This window comes from Staurois parvus, unplaced genomic scaffold (assembly GCF_062004578.1).
Source record: "Staurois parvus isolate SC_StPar_1 unplaced genomic scaffold, SC_StPar_1.0 ptg000168l, whole genome shotgun sequence".
NCBI classification, from domain to species: Eukaryota; Metazoa; Chordata; class Amphibia; order Anura; family Ranidae; genus Staurois; species Staurois parvus.
Window position 1 is genome coordinate 654,694 of NW_028317964.1, and position 20,667 is coordinate 675,360.

At 47.0% G+C, this 20,667-nt stretch overlaps 1 protein-coding gene across 28 annotated transcripts in view; it reads left to right on the forward strand.

Moving 5' to 3' along the window:
- PPIP5K1 (diphosphoinositol pentakisphosphate kinase 1) overlaps positions 1 to 20,667 on the forward strand; it is a 239,393-nt gene that overhangs the window by 114,857 nt on the left and 103,869 nt on the right. For all 28 annotated transcript variants that reach the window (XM_089676362.1, XM_089676369.1, XM_089676373.1 and 25 more), the window contains 2 exons: positions 1,101 to 1,217; positions 3,791 to 3,955. In XM_089676362.1, the coding sequence (XP_089532488.1) occupies positions 1,101 to 1,217; positions 3,791 to 3,955 (282 nt within the window). The remainder of the gene's footprint in view (positions 1 to 1,100; positions 1,218 to 3,790; positions 3,956 to 20,667) is intronic.

Below are 20,667 nucleotides of genomic sequence, written 5' to 3' on the forward strand. Positions count from 1 at the left end.
ATGTATAATAGTGCCCTTTTTACAGATGGCGTTCTCCTGTACATTTTTATATTCTCTGCTCACGCCTATTCTCAACATATAAAGAGTTAACAAGCTCTTTATATATGTTATTTCAGAAAAACTATTTTTGGCAGATCTAGATAGATGGTCCATTTCCTCACCTTCATGGTTCAGCAGGATCCCTAAACAAGAAATGGCCATCATTCAAAATAAAATCTTTATATGTTAGATATAATGTGTTTTGCCTTGGTGACGTTTCCTATTGTGGCACACCTGCGGGATCGATCCCAAGCCGCACTGCCTGCGTTCATAGACGTAAAAGGTTTATCTCAATGCATTAAGGTAAAAAAACACCTCTGTGCAGCCCCTTTCCCCAATGCTTACTTGAGCTCAATCTCATTCCAGTGCTGTGCACAAGAGCAGTGTCTCTCTTGGCTTTCTCTCTCTCTCCTCTCTGGACAGTGAGGCGGCAGCAGCAGGAGTCATTGTCTCCTGCCGCTGTCAATCACAGCCAGTGAGGACAAGGCAGTTGGCTGGGCTGAGCTGCACTCTGTGGGTCAATGGACACAGAGCGCTGCTTAGGAACAAGCCTGCATGGGTACCCCCATAGCAGGCGGTTTGCTATGGGGGTTCTCCGTTGGGGGGGGAGCTAAACCATTTCACAGAGCTGGTAAGTATAGCATGTTTGTTTGTTGTTTGAAAAAAAAATATCCTTTAGAATCACATTAATCTTTACCACAAAAAAGATGGTATTCAGACAGATAGCAGATCTTGGCTACAAAAATTGTATGGTGGTGGTTGGGTGGGCAGTGTTGGAGGGGGGTGGTGCAAAAAGCACAGTTTAACCACCTGGTTTTACTACCCCCTGGCTGCACGAGTGATCCAATGCACAGTAACAAGTGTATTTGACTAGCCAAAAGCCATTTTTCATGTACAGCTTCAGCAGTCTTTAAAATGATTTCCTAGCCCATTGCCCCCTTTGGTCATTTGCCCTGATTACTATTATGACCAGACTTAAATCCAACACACATTTTGTGTAATAACTGCTTTGCTGGTATGGTGAGTGTATAGTTATTTGTTTCTGTTCTTCTGGATTGCAGGACCCATCTTCAGAAGAGAGATTTCATGTAGAGCTGCATTTCAGTCCAGGAGTCAAAGGCTGTGAGGAAGATGAAAAGGCCCCCCTGGGATTTGGATTTCGACCAGCTTCAGCTGAAGTAGGCAGATACACATTTCTATAAATAGCTATGGTGCATTGTAGGCTACGGAAAAACTATTGTAGTTCAGTGCCTTTATTTAATGCTATACTGTTTTGTTTGTTCACCTTTGGAGCATGTTACACACATATGTAGGGTGTAACATGCTTCAACAGTCCCCCCACACCCCTCTGACCCCCCCCCCCCTCCTGTGTCAGCGGGTGGGGGTACTTCTCCCTGCACCCGCTTTCACATTTAAAAAATAGCATGGCTATACAAGGCTCCACCAACACAGCCATGTCATTCATTCACAGTGCTCTATGAATGAATAAATCACAAGTCCCATCTGCCACTGCAACTGATGGCTTGTAGTTTCAATGTAGTGCAGTAACTATGGTGAGCGCCCTTGTAGTTAATTCACAAGCTTTGCAGCTTTCAAACTGACAGCCCGTATGGCGGTACGGGCTGAAAGATGCACTGATCATGGGTGTAATGCTTTGCAGGCTCCTTGGGGAAAGTAATAATAAATGCACAAATGTTTTTTTAATTTATTTTTTTGCAAAAATATGAGCATTTATTATTTTCCCTAAAAGGTGAACTTTTCCTTTAACACAGAACAGTATGTTTTAACATATAATGGCAACAGTCACTTTTACTTTTAGACTGTAGTAACAGGTCTAGGGGGGCAGATCTTCACTCTAATCCTTTTTGGATAATCACATTTTGCTTGAGGTGATTGTAGCCATATTAGTGCATTTGCGACAGGAACAATTGAGCACTGTCTGTGATACTTTTTTTATTTGCACGAACATACAATTTTGAGGACAAGCTTTCGGAGAATGTCCCCTCCTTCAGGTCTAAGCATGTCTGCTTAGACCTGAAGAAGGGGACATTCCCCAAAAGCTTGTCCTCAAAAATGTATGTTAGTGCAAATAAAAAAAGTATCACAAACAGTGCTCAATTGTTCCTGGATAATCACATAAAATGCAGGCATTTTTCAATATCAAGATTGGCTTGTACTATTAAACCTGTCATTTAGAATTAAAGCTCCAGAAAAAAATGTACTGGCATAACAGCCAGTTAAGTTGCTTGTACATACCATTGTTTTTTTCACTAACTTCTCCTGCACACCCTAGGGGCCTCCTAAAGCCAGATACATACTATATGCAAATATGGACTTGCAGCCAATAGAGAGCTGTGGCAAGCCTCTTCTTCCCTCACTTCAAAGAATATGCCTGTCAGACTGAGCTCTAGGGAGGCATCCACTTTGAATTGTGAAATCCAGTGACTGTATTACAGCTCAACTTTGGGCTTCAAATGATGTATCCCACCCCCTTGTTCATGGATCCATAGGGTGCATAGAAAGAATATTTAAAATAAAGGGTGCACAGGTGTCAGGAATCTAGGAATGACCAGAAAGGCGTGGACTGACACAGGGAAACGCAGGTCTCAGGTACAATATAATACAGTTTATTATTAGCCACCCAGATATATATATATATATATATATATATATATATATATATACATATATATATATATATATATATATATATATATATATATATATATATATATATATATATATATATAAAGGCACAGTGAACAAACTAACCTTTCACTAATCTTAGGAGGTGCAGGAACACAGGCGTAGTCAGGGCTGGAGAGGTGGAATGGTCAGGCCGGCCGTAGGGTTCTGTAACGACTGCCTGGTGGTACCTCTAGCGGTCCTCAGGGCAGGATTCCCCAGGGCGCGGAGTCTAAGCCCCAGTCTGCCTTTTCACCAGAGCCCCTGATGGTGGGGATGGACTTGGCGCAGGACTGAGACCAGGTCGCGGCCCCTGAGTACACCTGCTAGTGGTAGAGGGATCCGCCAGAGGTATGTGCAGGTACGGCTGGATCCGTGCAGGATGGATGGATGGCAGAGTAGTTAGCGTGGTCAGACAAGCCGGGTCGGTAACGGTGGAGGCAGATCAGTACAGAGCAGCAGGCAAAGAGTAAACGGGTCACAAGCCAAGGTACAGCAACAGGAGGTCAAACAGCATAGGAGTAGGCAGAAGAATAGTCAGGGATGAGCCAGTAGTCAGAACAAGAGACGGTCAACAGAGATCAGGATCAAGCCGGGTCAGCAACGAAACAGGAACACAGGATACAGGTACAGAGGCTCATGGGAAAACATACACCAAGGCCCCGAGCACAGGCCTGGTCATGCCTTATATACACCTTTCTGTAATCAGCCCCAGGTTTGGCTGATTGTGAGCTTCTGGCTGCTAAGAGCACCCGCTGATCAGCTCTGGTACTGCAGCCCACACGGCAGGTAAGTCCCACCACCAGTGCTGAGTCCATTGCTGAGAGCACCCGCTGGTCAGCTCTGGTACTGCAGCCCACACGGCAGGCGAGTCCCACCACCAATGCTGAGTCCATTCCTGGCAACGGGCATATTAATGTGTCTTCTGTGAAGTCAGTGACACACTTTTATTTTTCAGGGACAGTCTGACTTTTGTTGTACATGTGTTCCTATACCTACTGTCATGGACACAATGCAGTTTTTACCTTACTACATTTTGTTTTTTTTCTTACCTTGTTATCAATAGAGTGAAGATAAAAAGACAGACCAGGGTAGTCTGGAAGACTTGTCTAGGGTGAAAGGCACAGATGACGTTGACCGATCCATACTGATGTCACCACTACCGAGTGAGGCAATCAGCATCCACAGAAAGTCTCCCCTAACCCGTGCTAGGAAGACTGGGTCAATGGAGGTAAAAAAATTGAAGGGGTTATACAAAGGTTGGGTTATACAAAGGTTGATGCTGTTTTAGAATTCAATCTGAATATTGGAATGGTTAATTTACAAATTATATGCTCTTTTCTTTCCCTGTTACAAGTAAACAATGGAAATGCATAGTAAAATATGTAATAAAAATATATATATACTTGTGTAGTAGATCAAACTGGTGTAAATATTTCAGAATAATTTGTCTGTGTTTTTATATGATATATAATAAAAATGTGTCTCCTGAATTTACTACCTGAGCCAGGCTCCTGGGTGGATCCAGACCATATGGCTGTGGTCCTTCCTCAGCCTGTACTGGCTCTGTGATGTCAGCCAACAGCAGACTAAAGTGAACTGCACTACTGTGATCTACAGGAGAAGTACAGCCAAATGAGCTTTGGCTGTACTTCTTTAATTTGGAATATTTATTAGCATAGAGAACCAGCCCCTGGATGAAATATTCATAATTAAAACTGTGATTATCTTGCCATTACAGAAAAAAGTTCACCTTATATTGACTAAATTATTGGCAAAAGATTTTTTTTTTAAGCATCTTTTTTTTATTAATTTTAACTCTCAATACAAGGCATAGAACCAAAATACAAAACAAAAGAGATACAATAGAGTAAGCATTAGGCTTATAGTGCCGGGGTCAAGCAGCTACCAAAACATACTTTTTAAAGGTACAGTAGCCACTAGGAGAACCAGTAAGTAAATACAGCTAAAGGAGTACAGGACATTTTTAGTTTAGGTAGATCTTTAATAATAAATTAAATATGTGTCGCGCTCCACCTATTTACTTAAAACTTTAAATTGAATTCAATAACACCATATGATAATATGTAAAAGTTATATAATATGGTGTGCCTCCTATACCAATCTACAAACATGCTAAAATTCCAAAAATCTAATATATAATATTAATAAATAAATATATAAATGTGATAAAGTGAATCTGTGCTAGAAATCCATACGATTCAGAAAACTTCATATATATACACCAATCTGCCAAATAATCAATATATTCAATGTGCAAACAATGTGCAACAGTAGCAATTAGAATAAAAATGCAATTAACTGTGCAATTAGAGCAAAAAAAAAAATATATTGATTATATGCCAAAAAATAAAATTATAAAAAAAATGTAATTATTATAAATTAAATAATATATAGTCCACTCTGTGATGCAAATCTTGCTGTGCTAAGAAATTTATGCGCTCACCTCACTTATAGCCAAACCGCCAAGTAAGGCTATAATAGCTTTTTTGTCCTTATCTGGACAAGATAGTATTTTCCATACTGAGATCTTGTATAGAGATGGTGGTGGATAAACTGTAATGATACCCTTCTCCCACTGGGGGTCTCCTGGACTCAGTGAGCCTACGTGTAGGATGGATTGATAGGGTTTTCTCCCCTCGTCCTGCAGGGGTCTGTATGCGGTCTCCACCTCTCCTTTATTCAGAATCTCCCTGATGTAGCCACATGACCTGGTGGCGTAACGCGTAGGGGAGGGGCTCTGACGTCACAACGCTATCTAGATCTGCACAACGGCGAGTATAGACAGTGTGTATGAGCACACACTGAGGCATTATTTTTATATAAAGAGATATTTATTTATATTAAATGTGAGTGCGCATTTTTTTGAAACCTTAATAAATTTATTCTACAAAGGATAAGGCATATATTTCTTTTCATGAAAACCAAAAAATATGGAGGAATAAAGAGGAGAGGCACATTGATGTATATATATATGAAGTTTTCTGAATCATGTGGATTTCTAGCACAGATTCACTTTATCACATTTATGTATTTATTTATTAATATTATATATTAGATTTTTGGAATTTTAGCACGTTTGTAGATTGGTATAGGAGGCACACCATATTATATAACTTTTACATATTATCATATGTAGAGATGAGCGAATTATTCAAAAATTTGGTTCGGCTGATTCGCCGAATTCGCCGAATAAATTCGCTTCGAGCCGAATATATTCGCTGCGAATTTAACTTATAAAAAGGGTGTTTCTAGGCTTCAGAGAGCCTTTATATTAGTGCAGAACACTGTACCTTTAATTTAAATGCCCTTGGAGTCTGCTGGGGAAGAGAAATAATACTGTCAGTCAGTATGACATGCAGATGAGTGCCGTCGATCTTAGAATCACCGCACACTTCACCCATTTGGGCAGTCACGGGGCCAAAACCAGAGTGTGGAGCCACAGTGTGGCGGTGGAGGCAGCAGCAATGGGAGGCCATACAGCACCCTATGACAAAATGGAACCCACCAGCAGTGTGAGGAGACCTGAAAGTGGCACATGGCAGAGTGTGGCGATGGAGACAGCAGCAATGGGAGGCCGTACAGGGACCCATGACACACTCTGGACCTGGCAGCAGCATGAGGAGGCGGTACAGGGGCCCATGACAGATTACGGGCCTGGCAGCAGCATGAGGAGTCGGTACGGGGGCCCATGGCAGATTACGGGCCTGGCAGCAGCATGAGGAGGCGGTACAGGGGCCCATGGCAGAGTGGCGGAGCGTAAGCAGCTAAAATTGAAGGCCATACAGAGGCCTATGTTAAAAAGTCCCCCCAGCAGCAGCGTGGGGAGACGACTATCAAGAGTCCAATGGCAGAGTGGCGGAGCAGAAGCAGCTTCAATTGAAGGCCATACACAGGCCTAGGTTTAAAAGTCCCTCACAGTTAATTCCAATAACGAACTCTACTCCTCCGTGCAATCTACTTACGAGACCCTGGGCAGGTCTGGGTCCAATTTGTGGTAGAGACTGGTTTTGTTCAGCCATGCTTGAGCGAGTAATAACAGGTCTGTGCTGCCCTTTGGTGTCTGGCTTAATGCGCACAACACTGAACGTCCCAGCGTTTGTCAACGATTTGCCGTTAAGTGATGCAAACCCGCTGAACCACGTTCATGAGGAGCCGGTACAGGGGGCCATGAATCAGTATGGACCTGGCAGCAGCGTGAGCAGACGACAGAGGCACATGGCGCAGGGTGGCGGTGTAGGCAGCATTATTCTGAAGCCATACACAGGCCTAGGTTAAAAAGCGGAAGCCGTCAGCAGCGTGAGCAGACGACAGAGACACATGGCGCAGGGTGGCGGTGGATGCAGCAGTATTCGGAAGCCAAACACAGGCCTCGGTTAAAAAGCGGAAGCCGTCAGCAGCGTGAGCAGACGACAGAGGCACATGGCGCAGGGTGGTGGTGGAGGCAGCAGCAATGGAAGGCCATACAGCACCCTATCACAAAATGGAACCCACCAACAGTGTAAGGAGACCTGAAAGTGGCAAATGGCAGAGTCTGGCGATGAAGTCAGCAGCAATGGGAGGCCGTACAGGGACCCATGACACACTCTGGACCTGGCAGCAGCAAGAGGAGGCGGTACAGGGGCCCATGGCAGAGTGGCGAAGCGTAAGCAGCTTAAATTGAAGGCCATACAGAGGCCTATGTTAAAAAGTCCCCCCAGCAGCAGTGTGGGGAGACGACTATCAAGAGTCCAATGGCAGAGTGGCGGAGCAGAAGCAGCTTCAATTGAAGGCCATACACAGGCCTAGGTTAAAAAGTCCCCCCAGCAGCAGCGTGGGGAGACGACTATCAAGAGTCCAATGGCAGAGTGGCGGAGCGGAAGCAGCTTCAATTGAAGGCCATACACAGGCCTAGGTTAAAAAGTCCCCCCAGCAGCAGTGTGGGGAGACGACTATCAAGAGTCCAATGGCTGAGTGGCGATCCGGGAAGTCAGCGTTGTGATTGCAGATGCAATGCAGAAATTCTACGAAGTAATGCCGTGGGTGCGAAGAAGATCATATACCGTCGTACTTCCATCCATAAGACGGAACAACCTGCGAACCGGGAGCTTTATTGCCCTGACCCGCTGAGCAGCTTCTGGGATACCCAAGAGGCCCATGGCAGAGTGGCAGAGCGTAAGCAGCTTCAATTAAAGGCCATACAGAGGCCTATGTTAAAAAGTCCCCCCAGCAGCAGCGTGGGGAGACGACTATCAAGAGTCCAATGGCAGAGTGGCGGAGCGGAAGCAGCTTCAATTGAAGGCCATACACAGGCCTAGGTTAAAAAGTCCCCCCAGCAGCAGTGTGGGGAGACGACTATCAAGAGTCCAATGGCTGAGTGGCGATCCGGGAAGTCAGCGTTGTGATTGCAGATGCAATGCAGAAATTTTATGAGGTAATGCCGTGGGTGCGAAGAAGATCATATACCGTCGTACTTCCATCCATAAGACGGAACAACCTGCGAACCGGGAGCTTTATTGCCCTGACCCGCTGAGCAGCTTCTGGGATACCCAAGAGTTTGGCTTCTGTGGGGAATATGGTTGAAAACTGAAACTTAAAGGCATGTTGACGGAAGGGCACCAGTGTCAGTGCTCCGGAGGGAATATAGCTTCAAAGCTGACACTTAAAGGTATATTGACGGTCAGAGACCACAGGAAGTGGAGCTTGCGTCTTAAATCGACTGAATGTGGCAGACGTGAAACGTCTACGGGCCGTATATGAAACGGGTTGTTCCTCTTTCTGGAATAAGTGTTGGAAATGGCCACTCTTTTTGGTGTGGCGTTTTGTCTATTTAATTCCGATAACGGACTCTACTCCTCCGTGCAATCTAGTTACGAGACCCTGGGCAGGTCTGGGTCCAATTTGTGGTAGAGACTGGTTTTGTTCAGCCATGCTTGAGCGAGTAATAACAGGTCTATGCTGCCCTTTGGTGTCTGGCTTAATGCGCACAACACTGAACGTCCCAGCATTTGTCAACGATTTGCCGTTAAGTGATGCAAACCCGCTGAACCACGTTCATGAGGAGCCGGTACAGGGGGCCATGAATCAGTATGGACCTGGCAGCAGTGTGAGGAGACCCGAAAGTGGCACATGGCGCAGGGTGGCGGTGGAGACAGCAGTATTCGGAAGACATACACAGGACTAGTTTAAAAAGCGGAAGCCGTCAGCAGCGTGAGCAGACGACAGAGGCACATGGCGCAGGGTGGCGGTGGAGGCAGCAGTATTCGGAAGCCATACACAGGCCTAGGTTAAAAAGCGGAAGCCGTCAGCAGCGTGAGCAGACGACAGAGGCACATGGCGCAGGGTGGCGGTGGAGGCAGCAGTATTCGGAAGCCATACACAGGCCTAGGTTTAAAACTGGAACCCAGCAGCGTGAGCAGACGACAAAGACGCACATGGCAGAGGATGGATCTGGCAGCAGTATGAGAAGGCGGTACAGGGGCCCGTGGCACAGTGTGGTGATGGGGGCTACAGCAACTGGATGCCAGAAAGTGGCCGATAGGGCTATATACTGCATGGAATTATAAAGTTGTAAAGACAGCGGCCTATAAGGCTATACACACTATAACAATCATGACTTGATTGACCATTGGCCTATAAGGCTATACACAGCATGAATATCATGACTTATTCTGAGAGTGGTTTGGAAGGCTATATACAAAAAGTAATTCATGAGCTGTCCGGACAGCGGACAATAAGTACATATATACAAATCAATTCATCAGCTGTCCAGCCAGCGGCCTCAAAGGCGACACATATAGAAAGCAATTCATGAGCTGTTCAGACAGCGGCCTCTAAGGCGACAGATATACAAAGCAATTCCCGAGGTGTTCAGGGAGCGGCCTGAACGGCTAGGTTATTACTAAATATATTTTTGTGGCCAAACATCGGCCTATAAATAGATGTCTACACAGTGACAAAAAATTATGTCGCCAGACAGCGGCCCCTAAGGCGACAGATATACAAAGCAATTCCCGAGGTGTTCAGTGAGCGGCTTGAACGGCTAGGTTATTACTAAATATATCTTTCTGGCCAAACATCGGCCTATAAATAGATGTCTACACAGTGACAAAAAAGTAGGTCGCCTTACAGCGGCGTATCCTACAAATTGACATTATAAGAAATGGTTTAGACCAAAAAAAACTTTGATGCGATGCTATACCTTAGTAGATTGTGGAAAGTCGACAAGTCAAGCGTAACTGTGTACATTACAGAAAATCTTAACAAGACAACCAAACATGTGGCCAAACCGTGACCGATACAACAAGTTAACAATGTAAGAAACAGGAGGGGGCCAAACCGTGGCCAATAAATAAACAGTCCACCTCATTGATGAGATGGACAACACGTGTCAAATAAATATTTAAAAAAATTGCTATTCCATCGGTCTGGAACTGGTCGACTATAAATAATTAAAAAGTTTAAATTCATGTGACAGTCGTCCAGCGACGTATAAATAATTTAAAAACACCAATTCATGAGGGGCCCGACCAGCAGAGTATAAGTCATTAAAAAGGTTCAATTCATGTGACGGTCGTCCAGCGAAGTATAAATAATTTAAAAACCCCAATTCATGAGGGGCCCGACCTGCAAAGTATAAGTCATTAAAAATGTGCAAAACATGAGTCGGCCGACCAGCAGCCTCTCAATAAAATATATATGCAAATGTACGGATCAGGTGGAGGTCTTCCATTTGTCCCTAATAACATGTTTGGGGCATGATTCATGGCGGATTTAGTCAGTTGTGTCAGGAACTGGTGGTTTGAAATCCAGACTAATCCACGCCTGATTCATTTTCACAAACGTGAGTCTCTCCACACTTTGGGTGGACAGTTGTGTCCTCCGCGGAGTTACAATACCTCCTGCCGCACTAAACACGCGCTCCGATGCCACGCTACTGGCCGGGCATGACAGCCTTTCAAGGGCAAATTCAGCTAGTTGGGGCCAAAGGTCAAGTTTCGTTGCCCAGTAGTCAAGGGGATTGTCTACCTCGGTTGGCAGGGTGCTGTCCAAGTAGGCCTAAGCCTGTTGTTTGAGGTCCTGCTCCAGGTCCACCTGATGCTGCTGCTGCTGCGGCTGGTTAGTAGTTTCCTCACTGCGCTGGTGAAGAAAGCTACTCATCATCGACTGCAGACTGAGGCAGCCGCTGCTGGTGGAGCTGCCACTGCTCCTACCACCCCACCCCTCCCCTGCTGCCATGGCAGCGGAACGCGAGCGCACAGGGCCCACAGTGTCTGAGGATGGACGTTGGCGCAGAAAGGCAGAGACCAACTGACTACATAGGTGGTTTTTATAGTACTTTATTTTGGCCTCCCTCTCAGCAGGTGTGAAAAAGGCCACCATTTTTGAACGGTAGCGAGGGTCCAACAAGGTGGACAGCCAAAAGTCATCCCTCTGTCTGATGGTTATTATTCGGCTGTCGCTACGCAAGCAACCGAGCATGCTATGGGCCATTTGTGCCAAGGAATGCGAGGGACTCCCTGCCTCCATCTCCACAGCATACTGCCACGGTGCGTCTGGGTCCTCTGTCTCCTCCTCCTCCTCTACCAGATGCTCCTGCTCCTCCACTCCTGTCCGCTGAGTGGAAAAACCACCCATTTCACTCAATAATTCCTGAGCACCAATGTCCTCCTCTACCTCCTCCTCTTCTTCCTGTCCTGCCCCCACAGGGGTCATGTGGCGTTGAGATCTGTGCGCCACGTCTACCGCACCCTGACCAGCCATTGTTAACAGCATTTGTTCCAGGACGTGCAACAGAGGAATGACGTCGTTCATCCCATAGTCCTGCCGACTCACGAATAGCGTGGCCTCCTCAAAGGGCCTGAGCAAGCGGCAGGTGTCACGCATGAGCTGCCAATGGCTGACATCTAAGTTACACAGGGGAGTACCTTTATCCGCTTGTAACATCAGGAAATCGGTGATGGCCTTTCGCTGTTCGTAAAGGCGGTCTAACATATGTAGGGTTGAATTCCACCTTGTTGCAACGTCGCAGATCAGGCGATGCTGTGGAATTCCGTTCTGCCGCTGCAGCTCAAGGAGGGTGTGCTTTGCGGTGTAGGAATGGCTGAAATGCATGCAAAGTTTACGTGACATTTTAAGGATGTCTTGCAGTGGGATGGTGGATTTTAGCAACCGCTTGACAACCAGATTGAACACGTGAGCCATGCATGGCGCATGCCACAACCTTCCTTGACGCAGAGCAGACACCATGTTCTTTCCGTTGTCGGTCAACATGGTTCCGATTTTCAGTTTGCGCAGAGACAGCCATCTGTCGATTTCTCTGTTCATTACACTCAGAAGTTCCTCCCCTGTGTGACTACGTTCGCCAAGGCATACCAGGTGCAGCACAGCGTGACACCGTTGCGCCCTGCACATGTGATATGCCGGTCGGGTAATGGGACTTGGCACGGGGGTGGCGGCTGAGGACACGGCGGAAGAAGAGGTGGTAGAGGCGGACATCTTTGCCGGACCAAGGACGTGCAAACGTGGAGGCAAAAGCGGCGTGACCTGTCCAAGTTGCTGGTGCGGCTGTGCCGGCACCACGTTCACCCAGTGGGCCGTAAATGAAATGTACTGTCCCTGACCGTAGTTACAGCTCCACACGTCGGCGCTGCCGTGCACTTTGGCAGAGACCGACATGCTCAAAGACTGGCCCACCATCTCTTCTACATGTGAATGCAGGGCTGGCACTGCCTTTTTGGCGAAGAAATGCCGGCTTGGCACTCTCCACCGCGGCTCGGCATAAGCCATCATTTCTCGGAAAGGTGCTGAGTCCACCACTTGGAAAGGGAGGGACTGCAGCACCAGCAACTTGGACAGGAGGACGTTCAGCTTCTGCACCGTCGGGTGCGTGCTCGCAAACTGTTGTCTCTTGGAAACGGATTCCAAGAAAGACTGCTGACGGAATCCGTGAAGAGGAGTAGCAGGAGAAGGAGCATCTGAACGAGCGGAAGATGCCAACGAGCGACAACTCCCCTCAGCAGAGGTGTTGGAGCCTTGACTGGCTGATAGAGGGCGATTGACGTCGGGTGACGGAGCAAGTAACGGAGCGGGTGATGGAGCGGGGGCTGGGGCAGGCAGAACCGCCGTATCTTTATCACGGTTTTCCCAGGCCACCGAATGGTGACGCTGCATATGCTGCCGCAACGCTGTAGTCCCAACATGGGCCCCCTGGCCACGCTTGACTTTCTGGCCACATAGTCGACATACGGCTACGTTTACTTCCTCGGGCGGCTTGACGAAAAATTGCCACACCGCCGAGTAGGAAACTTTGCCCCCGCTACTCCTCACTGGCTGACTGCTACTTCCTCCGTGCACACCGGCACCACTACTGGCCGTGGTGGTAGGCTGCAGTGGAGCTGGGGCTCTACTCCGTGGCCGTTTGGCTCCACTGACACTGCTGCGACCCTGCTGCCTCCTGGGCAACCCACCGACTGTTTTGCTCGCTGGCAAGCTGGCACCCTCTTCTCCTGATGATGCTGAAGCAATAGCCTGATGACGACGAGGCTGCCAAGTGCGATCAGCCTCATCATCATCAATTAGGGTCTCCGCGTCACTACTAGCCCCCTCGGCTGCGTGTGGGTCAGGAGACAGACCTGTCTCTAGACCGGCTACCGAGCCACTCTCCTCGCCAGTACTTCTTCGCCTGGCTGCTGAAGAGGCGGATGTCTCCCCCCGTTCCTGACCGCCCTCTGTTAGCTCTTCCTCACTGTACAGTGGGGCTGAGCCCACAGCATGCGATACTTCGCTTGGTGAGGGAACACCAAAGGACAGGGGCAGGTCGAGGACACGTGATTTCAGTGGGCTTGCTCCCGGGCCATGCCAACTAATGGTTGTGTCTGACGTACCCACCGACCGTTGGCTGTAGGTGTCAGAGGTGACCTGGGAAGAGGAAGACGACCGAGTCAACCAATCGATGACGGCAGGGTTGTCGGTGGAGACTCGACCGCTGGATGACACCAGGAGCACTGGCCTCTGGCTGCGACTAGTGCTGCCTCGACCCCTTCCTCTGCTGCCACGTCTGCTCGCTCCTGAAACATTGCCTCCTCTGCCACTCCTCTGCGTGTTGTCTGACATACTCTTTAATTCAATAAGCACCCCAAAAATAAAACCGGATTTAACTCTTTGAACGTACAATAGTGGTTGTGAAGCAGAAAGTCAGTTTATTTAGCACAATCGGTCAATTGCAGCTTGCCGTTGGCTGGAAACTGTACGTTTATGTCACTGGAATGCACTAATCACCCAAAAAATATTACCGCCACCCAGCGTGTATATGGATTTAACTCTTTGAACGTACAATAGTGGTTGTGAAGCAGAAAGTCAGTTTATTGTACACAATCGGTCAATTGCAGCTTGCCGTTGGCTGGAAACTGTACGTTTAGGTCACTGGAATGCACTAATCACCCAAAAAATATTACCGCCAGCCGGCGTGTAAATGGATTTAACTCTTTGAACGTACAATAGTGGTTGTGAAGCAGAAAGTCAGTTTATTGTACACAATCGGTCAATTGCAGCTTGCCGTTGGCTGGAAACTGTACGTTTCTGTCACTGGAATGCACTAATCACCCAAAAAATATTACCGCCAGCCGGCGTGTAAATGGATTTAACTCTTTGAACGTACAATAGTGGTTGTGAAGCAGAAAGTCAGTTTATTTAGCACAATCGGTCAATTGCAGCTTGCCGTTGGCTGGAAACTGTACGTTTATGTCACTGGAATGCACTAATCACCCAAAAAATATTACCGCCAGCCGGCGTGTAAATGGATTTAACTCTTTGAACGTACAATAGTGGTTGTGAAGCAGAAAGTCAGTTTATTTAGCACAATCGGTCAATTGCAGCTTGCCGTTGGCTGTAAACTGTACGTTTATGTCACTGGAATGCACTAATCACCCAAAAAATATTACCGCCACCCGGCGTGTAAATGGATCTAACTCTTTGAACGTACAATAGTGGTTGTGAAGCAGAAAGTCAGTTTATTGTACACAATCGGTCAATTGCAGCTTGCCGTTGGCTGGGAACTGTACGTTTGTGTCACTGGAATGCACTAATCACCCAAAAAATATTACCGCCAGCCGGCGTGTAAATGGATTTAACTCTTTGAACATACAATAGTGGTTGTGAAGCAGAAAGTCAGTTTATTTTGCACAATCGGCAAACTGCAGCACCAACTGTGCACGACAGCCACCAAAAAAAAAAAGGGTGTATGTCACTTTAAATTTTCGATTCTTTGATAGCTGTGGCCCTAAGTAACGATTCTGTGTCCCTGAGTAACGATTCTGTGTCCCTGAGTAACGATTCTGTGTCCCTGAGTAACGATTCTGTGGCCCTAAAGTCTCTGTGGCCCTAACTCTGTCCCTTAATACACACAGGTCTGTCTCTCTTGAATGACCGGAGGCTAATGGAGAATTCTAAGATGGCCGCGATTTATAGCTCCACCATTAAACAGTGCTGGCTGGCTGCTGATTGGCTAATGCGATCACATGTCATGAATGCATTATGGGTCAGCGCGCCTTGTCTGCGCGCCTTCCCAGAGATCCCCGCCCCATCTTCTCTGTCCATTTTCTCCGTCGCCACACATGTCGCCGCCATTTTTGGGAAAATTCGATTCATGCATCCGAAGTTTGCTAATCTTCGGATTCGTCGCGAATAGAATTTTTCCAAATCTTCGGAACGAATTCCACTTCGTCATGTTCGATTCGCTCATCTCTAATCATATGGTGTTATCGAATTTAATTTAAAGTTTTAAGTTAATAGGTGGAGCGCGGCACATATTTAATTTATTATTATTAATTTGGCACAGTTTTATGGGTATGTGTATTAGTGTTGATACACCACCATATTAGGTATTCGTATAAATGTATTATAATTATTCATTCAAATACCACTTAGTAGCTCACAAGCATTAACTTCTATTATAAAATTTAGATCTTTTCTCTTTGCCATTTTTCCTTTTATTGTTTCATTGTTTTAGAACACCTAATTTAGTCTGCATATGTCTACTTGCATAGGATATGCAAAGCTCAGCTAAGTGAAGCTTTGTTTGAGCTGCACTCCTAGCTTTCTACCATCTCACTGAACAGTTATGTATGTGTCCATTATTTGGAGAATTTATAGACTTTTTTTTTTTTTTTTTTTAGCGGAATGGTAAATTAATTTTCAGGAACAGCTGCATATTGCTGTGTAACAGTAAATCAAATTGCTCAAGGGACACATTTTAAATATAGGCCAGTACATGTATTTCTAATGAAAATGTGTGTGTACAGTTTGACACAGATTTCTGACCTCTTGATATACAGTGCTGTTTGTGCCATCTACTATAAACAGACTTTCTTCCTCGTTCTTGTTGGCTGTTACAGTTAAGCTCACCCATTGCCTTCCATTGGCCCTTCTTTTACCAAAATGATGCTCTGAGCACAAATAGATACAGTGGGGGTTATTTACTAACTGAGAAGTGCAAAATCTGGTGCAATTCTGCAGATAAACCAACCGGCTTCCAGGTTTTATTGCCAAAGCTCAATTGAACAAGCTGAAGTTAGAAGCTGATTGGCTCCCATGCACAGCTGCACCAGATTCTGGGTGCTCCAGTTTTGGTAAGTCTCTCCCAATGTTTTTTTTTACTTTTCAAAAAATATTAAGGGATACATTAACCTTTTTACCAAAAATAATAAATGCACATTTTTTGCAGGTAAAAAAATGTGCATTTATTATTTTTGGTTGCAGGAGCCCCCTACCTGGAACTGCAAAATCACGTATATATACATGATTTTGCGCACCCGTGCCGCCCTGTAGTCGTATTTCTGCTATAGGGTGGCGCAGTAGCGGTTAATGAGAGTTTGAAACAGATGTGGGAACTAACAGAATGTTATTACAATTAATCTATTTTATTTTGATAGCATAAATGAGTACACCTTTTTTGAAAAGTAAGATTTTAATCAATATCTCAATGAACACAAGAACAATTTCCAACATTTTGACAAAACTGAGTTTTATAGTACAGTTGTTTAGCTCATTACTTGAAAGTAAAGTTATTAATACAACTTAAATGACAAAATCTTCAGTTTTACTCAAATTAAAAGATGCAAAAATGAATACACACCACAACAAAAACTACTACATCTAGTATTTTGTATGACCTCCATGATTTGTAAGGACAGCACCAAGTCTTCTAGCATGGAGTGAATAAGTTGGCGACATATTGCAGCATCTATCTTTTTTCATTCTTCAAGAACGACCTCTTCAGAATTCCCCATAGGTGTTCGATTGGGTTCAGGTCAGGAGACATACTTGGCCACTGAATCACTTTCACCCTGTTCTTCAGAAATGTAACAGTGGCCTTAGATGTGTGTTTTGGATCATTGTCATGTTGGAAAAGTGCTCGACGACCAAGGGCAAGTGATGGTGGCATATTCTCTTCCAATATAGAGTAGTACATCTGTGAATTTGTGATACCATTAATGAAATGCTGCTCCCCGACACCAATGGCACTCATGCAGCACCACAGAAGGACTGCCATCCCCATGTTTCACTGTAGGCACCATGCATTTTTCTTTGTAGTTCTCACCTTTGCAACGCCATACAGTTCTGAAGCCATCAGTTTCAAAAACCTTTATCTTGGTCTCATCACTCCAGAGTACAGAGTCCCAATAGTTTTCTTCTTTTTCAGCATGCGCCCTGGCAAATTCTAGACGGGCTTTTTTGTGCATGGGCTTTAGAAGAGGCTTCCTTCATGGATGACACGTAGATGCCTCCTCCTCAGCTGTGCATGTATCGCGGGTACTCCCTGGGGTGGTCGGTCCCTACGGAGTTCCCCTTCCCCCCTACAGGATCTGTTTCTCTCTCCCTCTCCCTCTTCCGAATTGGTGTGGGGTTGGGTTACCCTGTCCTCCCTGATGGGACTCCTGGCTGCATGTGCCTGTATGTGATTCCCCTTCGCCAGTGGCCATACCTGTACTCCCTGGTGGTGGAGGGCGGAGGTGTACTGCTGCATGGTTTCCCTCTTCCTCCCTCCTTGGGCTACAGTGGAAACCCAGGACCCAGGACTGTGCAGAGTGGGTACACCTGTATCCTTTGAATTCTAGAAGGTTGGGGGGTTATGAGGCTCCCAGCTCTTCGCCTTGTGTGGGACTGGGTTATTTAGGCCTTTATGCAGATGCGCTCACCACGCGGTCAGGCCTCCTGCAACTTTAGGCCATGTTTTTGTGGCCTACTGGTCCTGGTGGCGATGTCCCCATTTTCTTTAAGGGCTAGCGCCCTTTCTGCTAGCCGATCTGATTGGTGAGGTGGCACCCTCCTTCAGATGGGTGGTGCTGTCGGCCGGATCATGCAGTGAGCAGTGGGCACCATTTTCCTTTAGGGCATCGCAGGGAGGGCTGCTCCTATGGGTGGGGAGAGCCAACCTGTGGCACTGTGGGTGCCTGGAAGGATTAGCTGCGGCACAGGAGGGGAGAGCCAGTGTACCCGTCCGTGGACCGTGAGGGCCTCCTGTCTGGTGCGACGATGGAGCCCTGCTTACTGTGGAAGAACACAGGACCTTCCCCATGCTATTTTCAGCTCACAGATCTCAGAAGGTGGCCTCTCTTGTGGGGCCTCAGTTGGCAGCCTTCCTCCTCAGCCAGCAGCCTTCACTTGCTGGGCCTCAGCCGGCGGCCTCCCATGTGGGGTTTGTAATGGCGTCCTCCCTTGTGGGGTTTGTGATAGTGGCCTCCTTTGGTGAGCCTTGGATCGCGGCTCCTTTGCGGGGTCTATGCCAGGGGCTTTCTTTGCATGGTCTCAGCCGGCGGCCTTTAATTGTGCGGCCTCAATTCATGGCCCTCAATGGCTGGACAGCTTCATCCTCTGCTCAGCGAGGGCTCCATTGTGAGTGGAGGCACTTTAATACAGAAGGTGTGTTAGTGGTCAGATCACCAGATGAAAACAGGGGAAAAAGTCTAAGGAAAAGAAAACTAGTGCAGCCACCACATCTAATGATTGAATATTTTGCAAGGGGAAACTTCATTACATCCTATTTTGCAAGTCATTGCACTTCCGGTTTGGGCGACGATGCCTGGGACTCCTGACCATCTACAGCGCTCTAGGAGCCCCTCCACCATCTACAGAGGCCATTACCCTACCGGATGGATCCCTGCAGGACATGGATGACGGCTTTCAGTTAACCTTACTGATGGGCTTTTTTACCACCTCCATTATTGTGAGTTTTTTTTATATTTGTGGCTCATTAAAAACCTTTCTAATACTGCACTTCGAAGGCAAGGCGCCTCTCCTCTTTTCTTTCCTTATCATGAATATAGAGTTGGCTCACTCTAGGGCGGCTGCCACCTAAAGCAGTTATATAGTTACGGACTTTATTGGGACTTATGGACTTTTTGTACGTTTGTTCTAATATTCACTGGATATAAGCCACTAGTGTGCTGAGAGTTATTTATATTATTGGGTCTCAGCTTGTGGCATCAAACGCCGTCCTCCTTTGCGGGGACGCAGACAGCGGCCTCCTTTGTGGAGCCTTAGCTGGCAGTCTCCTTGTGGGCCTTTGTAGGTGGCTTCTTCTGCGGGGTCTCCGTTGGCTGCCTCCTTTGCAGGGCATCTATCAGCGGCCTCCTTTGGGGGCCTTCAGTTCGTGTTTTCCTGGTGACGTGTCACTGTTGTTGGTTTGCAGATCCTTGGATTCCGAAGTATGGGGCCATGTACTGTGTCTGTCAGACCACATTATTGCAGTTCTTCTTTCCTGCAGGACTGGTTCTGGCCGTTCTAGCCCCCTCAGATGGAGCAAGCACTCCTGAACCTACAAGTCCACGAGGACAGCTGTTCAGTCCACCTCAGCATGCAGGTTTACCCCACCTATCTCTAAGGCAGGGGTTGTCCTTGCTGGTTTTTAAAACTTGTGGACTTCCTCTGTTTCCTCCATGTGAGCTGCTTTTGTTCAGCTGCGAAATAGCATTTCCTTTTTATCTGCTTGAGACAGTCCTGGACTCCAAACAGTTCAGGTTCCAACAGAAGGAGGGTTTGCCTGCTCTGGGACTGCAGGGTCGCTTTTGCTGGTTCAGAGGGTCCAGCTGGAGTCCATCCGTTCAGTAGTGACTTCCCTCTTGGGGTTTTTTTCTAGCTGCCATAGACATCTTGGATGCACGATACCATGTGCAAGGGACCTGTGCGGTTCCTGCACTTTGCAGATGGGGACGCACGCTATCAATTGTGGTGCTTTCCTTCAGGTTGGCTCTCTCACCGGGTGTTCTTAAAGGTGCTGACTCCAGTCCTGGTGTTGCTGAGACAACAAGGGATTGCTGTCACAGGTTACTTGGGTGACCTGCTCTGCAGGTGGACTCCCAGGTCTCACTGCCAGGTCAACGTAGGGAGCAAGAGTTGCTCCCTGCAGGGCTTTGGATGGATCCTGATCCTCAACAAGTCTGTCCCGATCTGGAGACTGGAGTACCTTCTCCCTGACAGGCTTGTGCCACATTGTGCCGAGAGTCTGGGACCCCTGGCGGATACAGCAGATGTGCTGGTGGCATCGTGGGGCCAGTAGCCTCTTTTTTTTCTGTTTTTCCTCCTCTCAGGTGGTTCCCTCACCTGCTGCACAGGTTTGTGGGACAATGACTGCAAGGATACGGGTCATTCTGGTCGGCTGGTCTGTAGTATGCCAACATGCTGCAGCTATTCACTGACATTTCGTGCCTCTGCAGGAGGACTGCTGGTCCCAGGGTCTGGTCTTCCATCCGGGGTTATTGTCGCTGGCTAGCAGCCATGACTATGGTAAGCCAGCTTTTCAGGGACATGGGGTGTTGTCAGGTTTGGCGTTCTTCACAATGTTAAAGGCTCACAAAAGCACCTAGGAAGCTTGAATTGCCGGGTGTAACTCTCTGGGTGTCCTTCCATGTCCATTCTCAGTGGCTCGGGTGCTGGCCTTTCCTC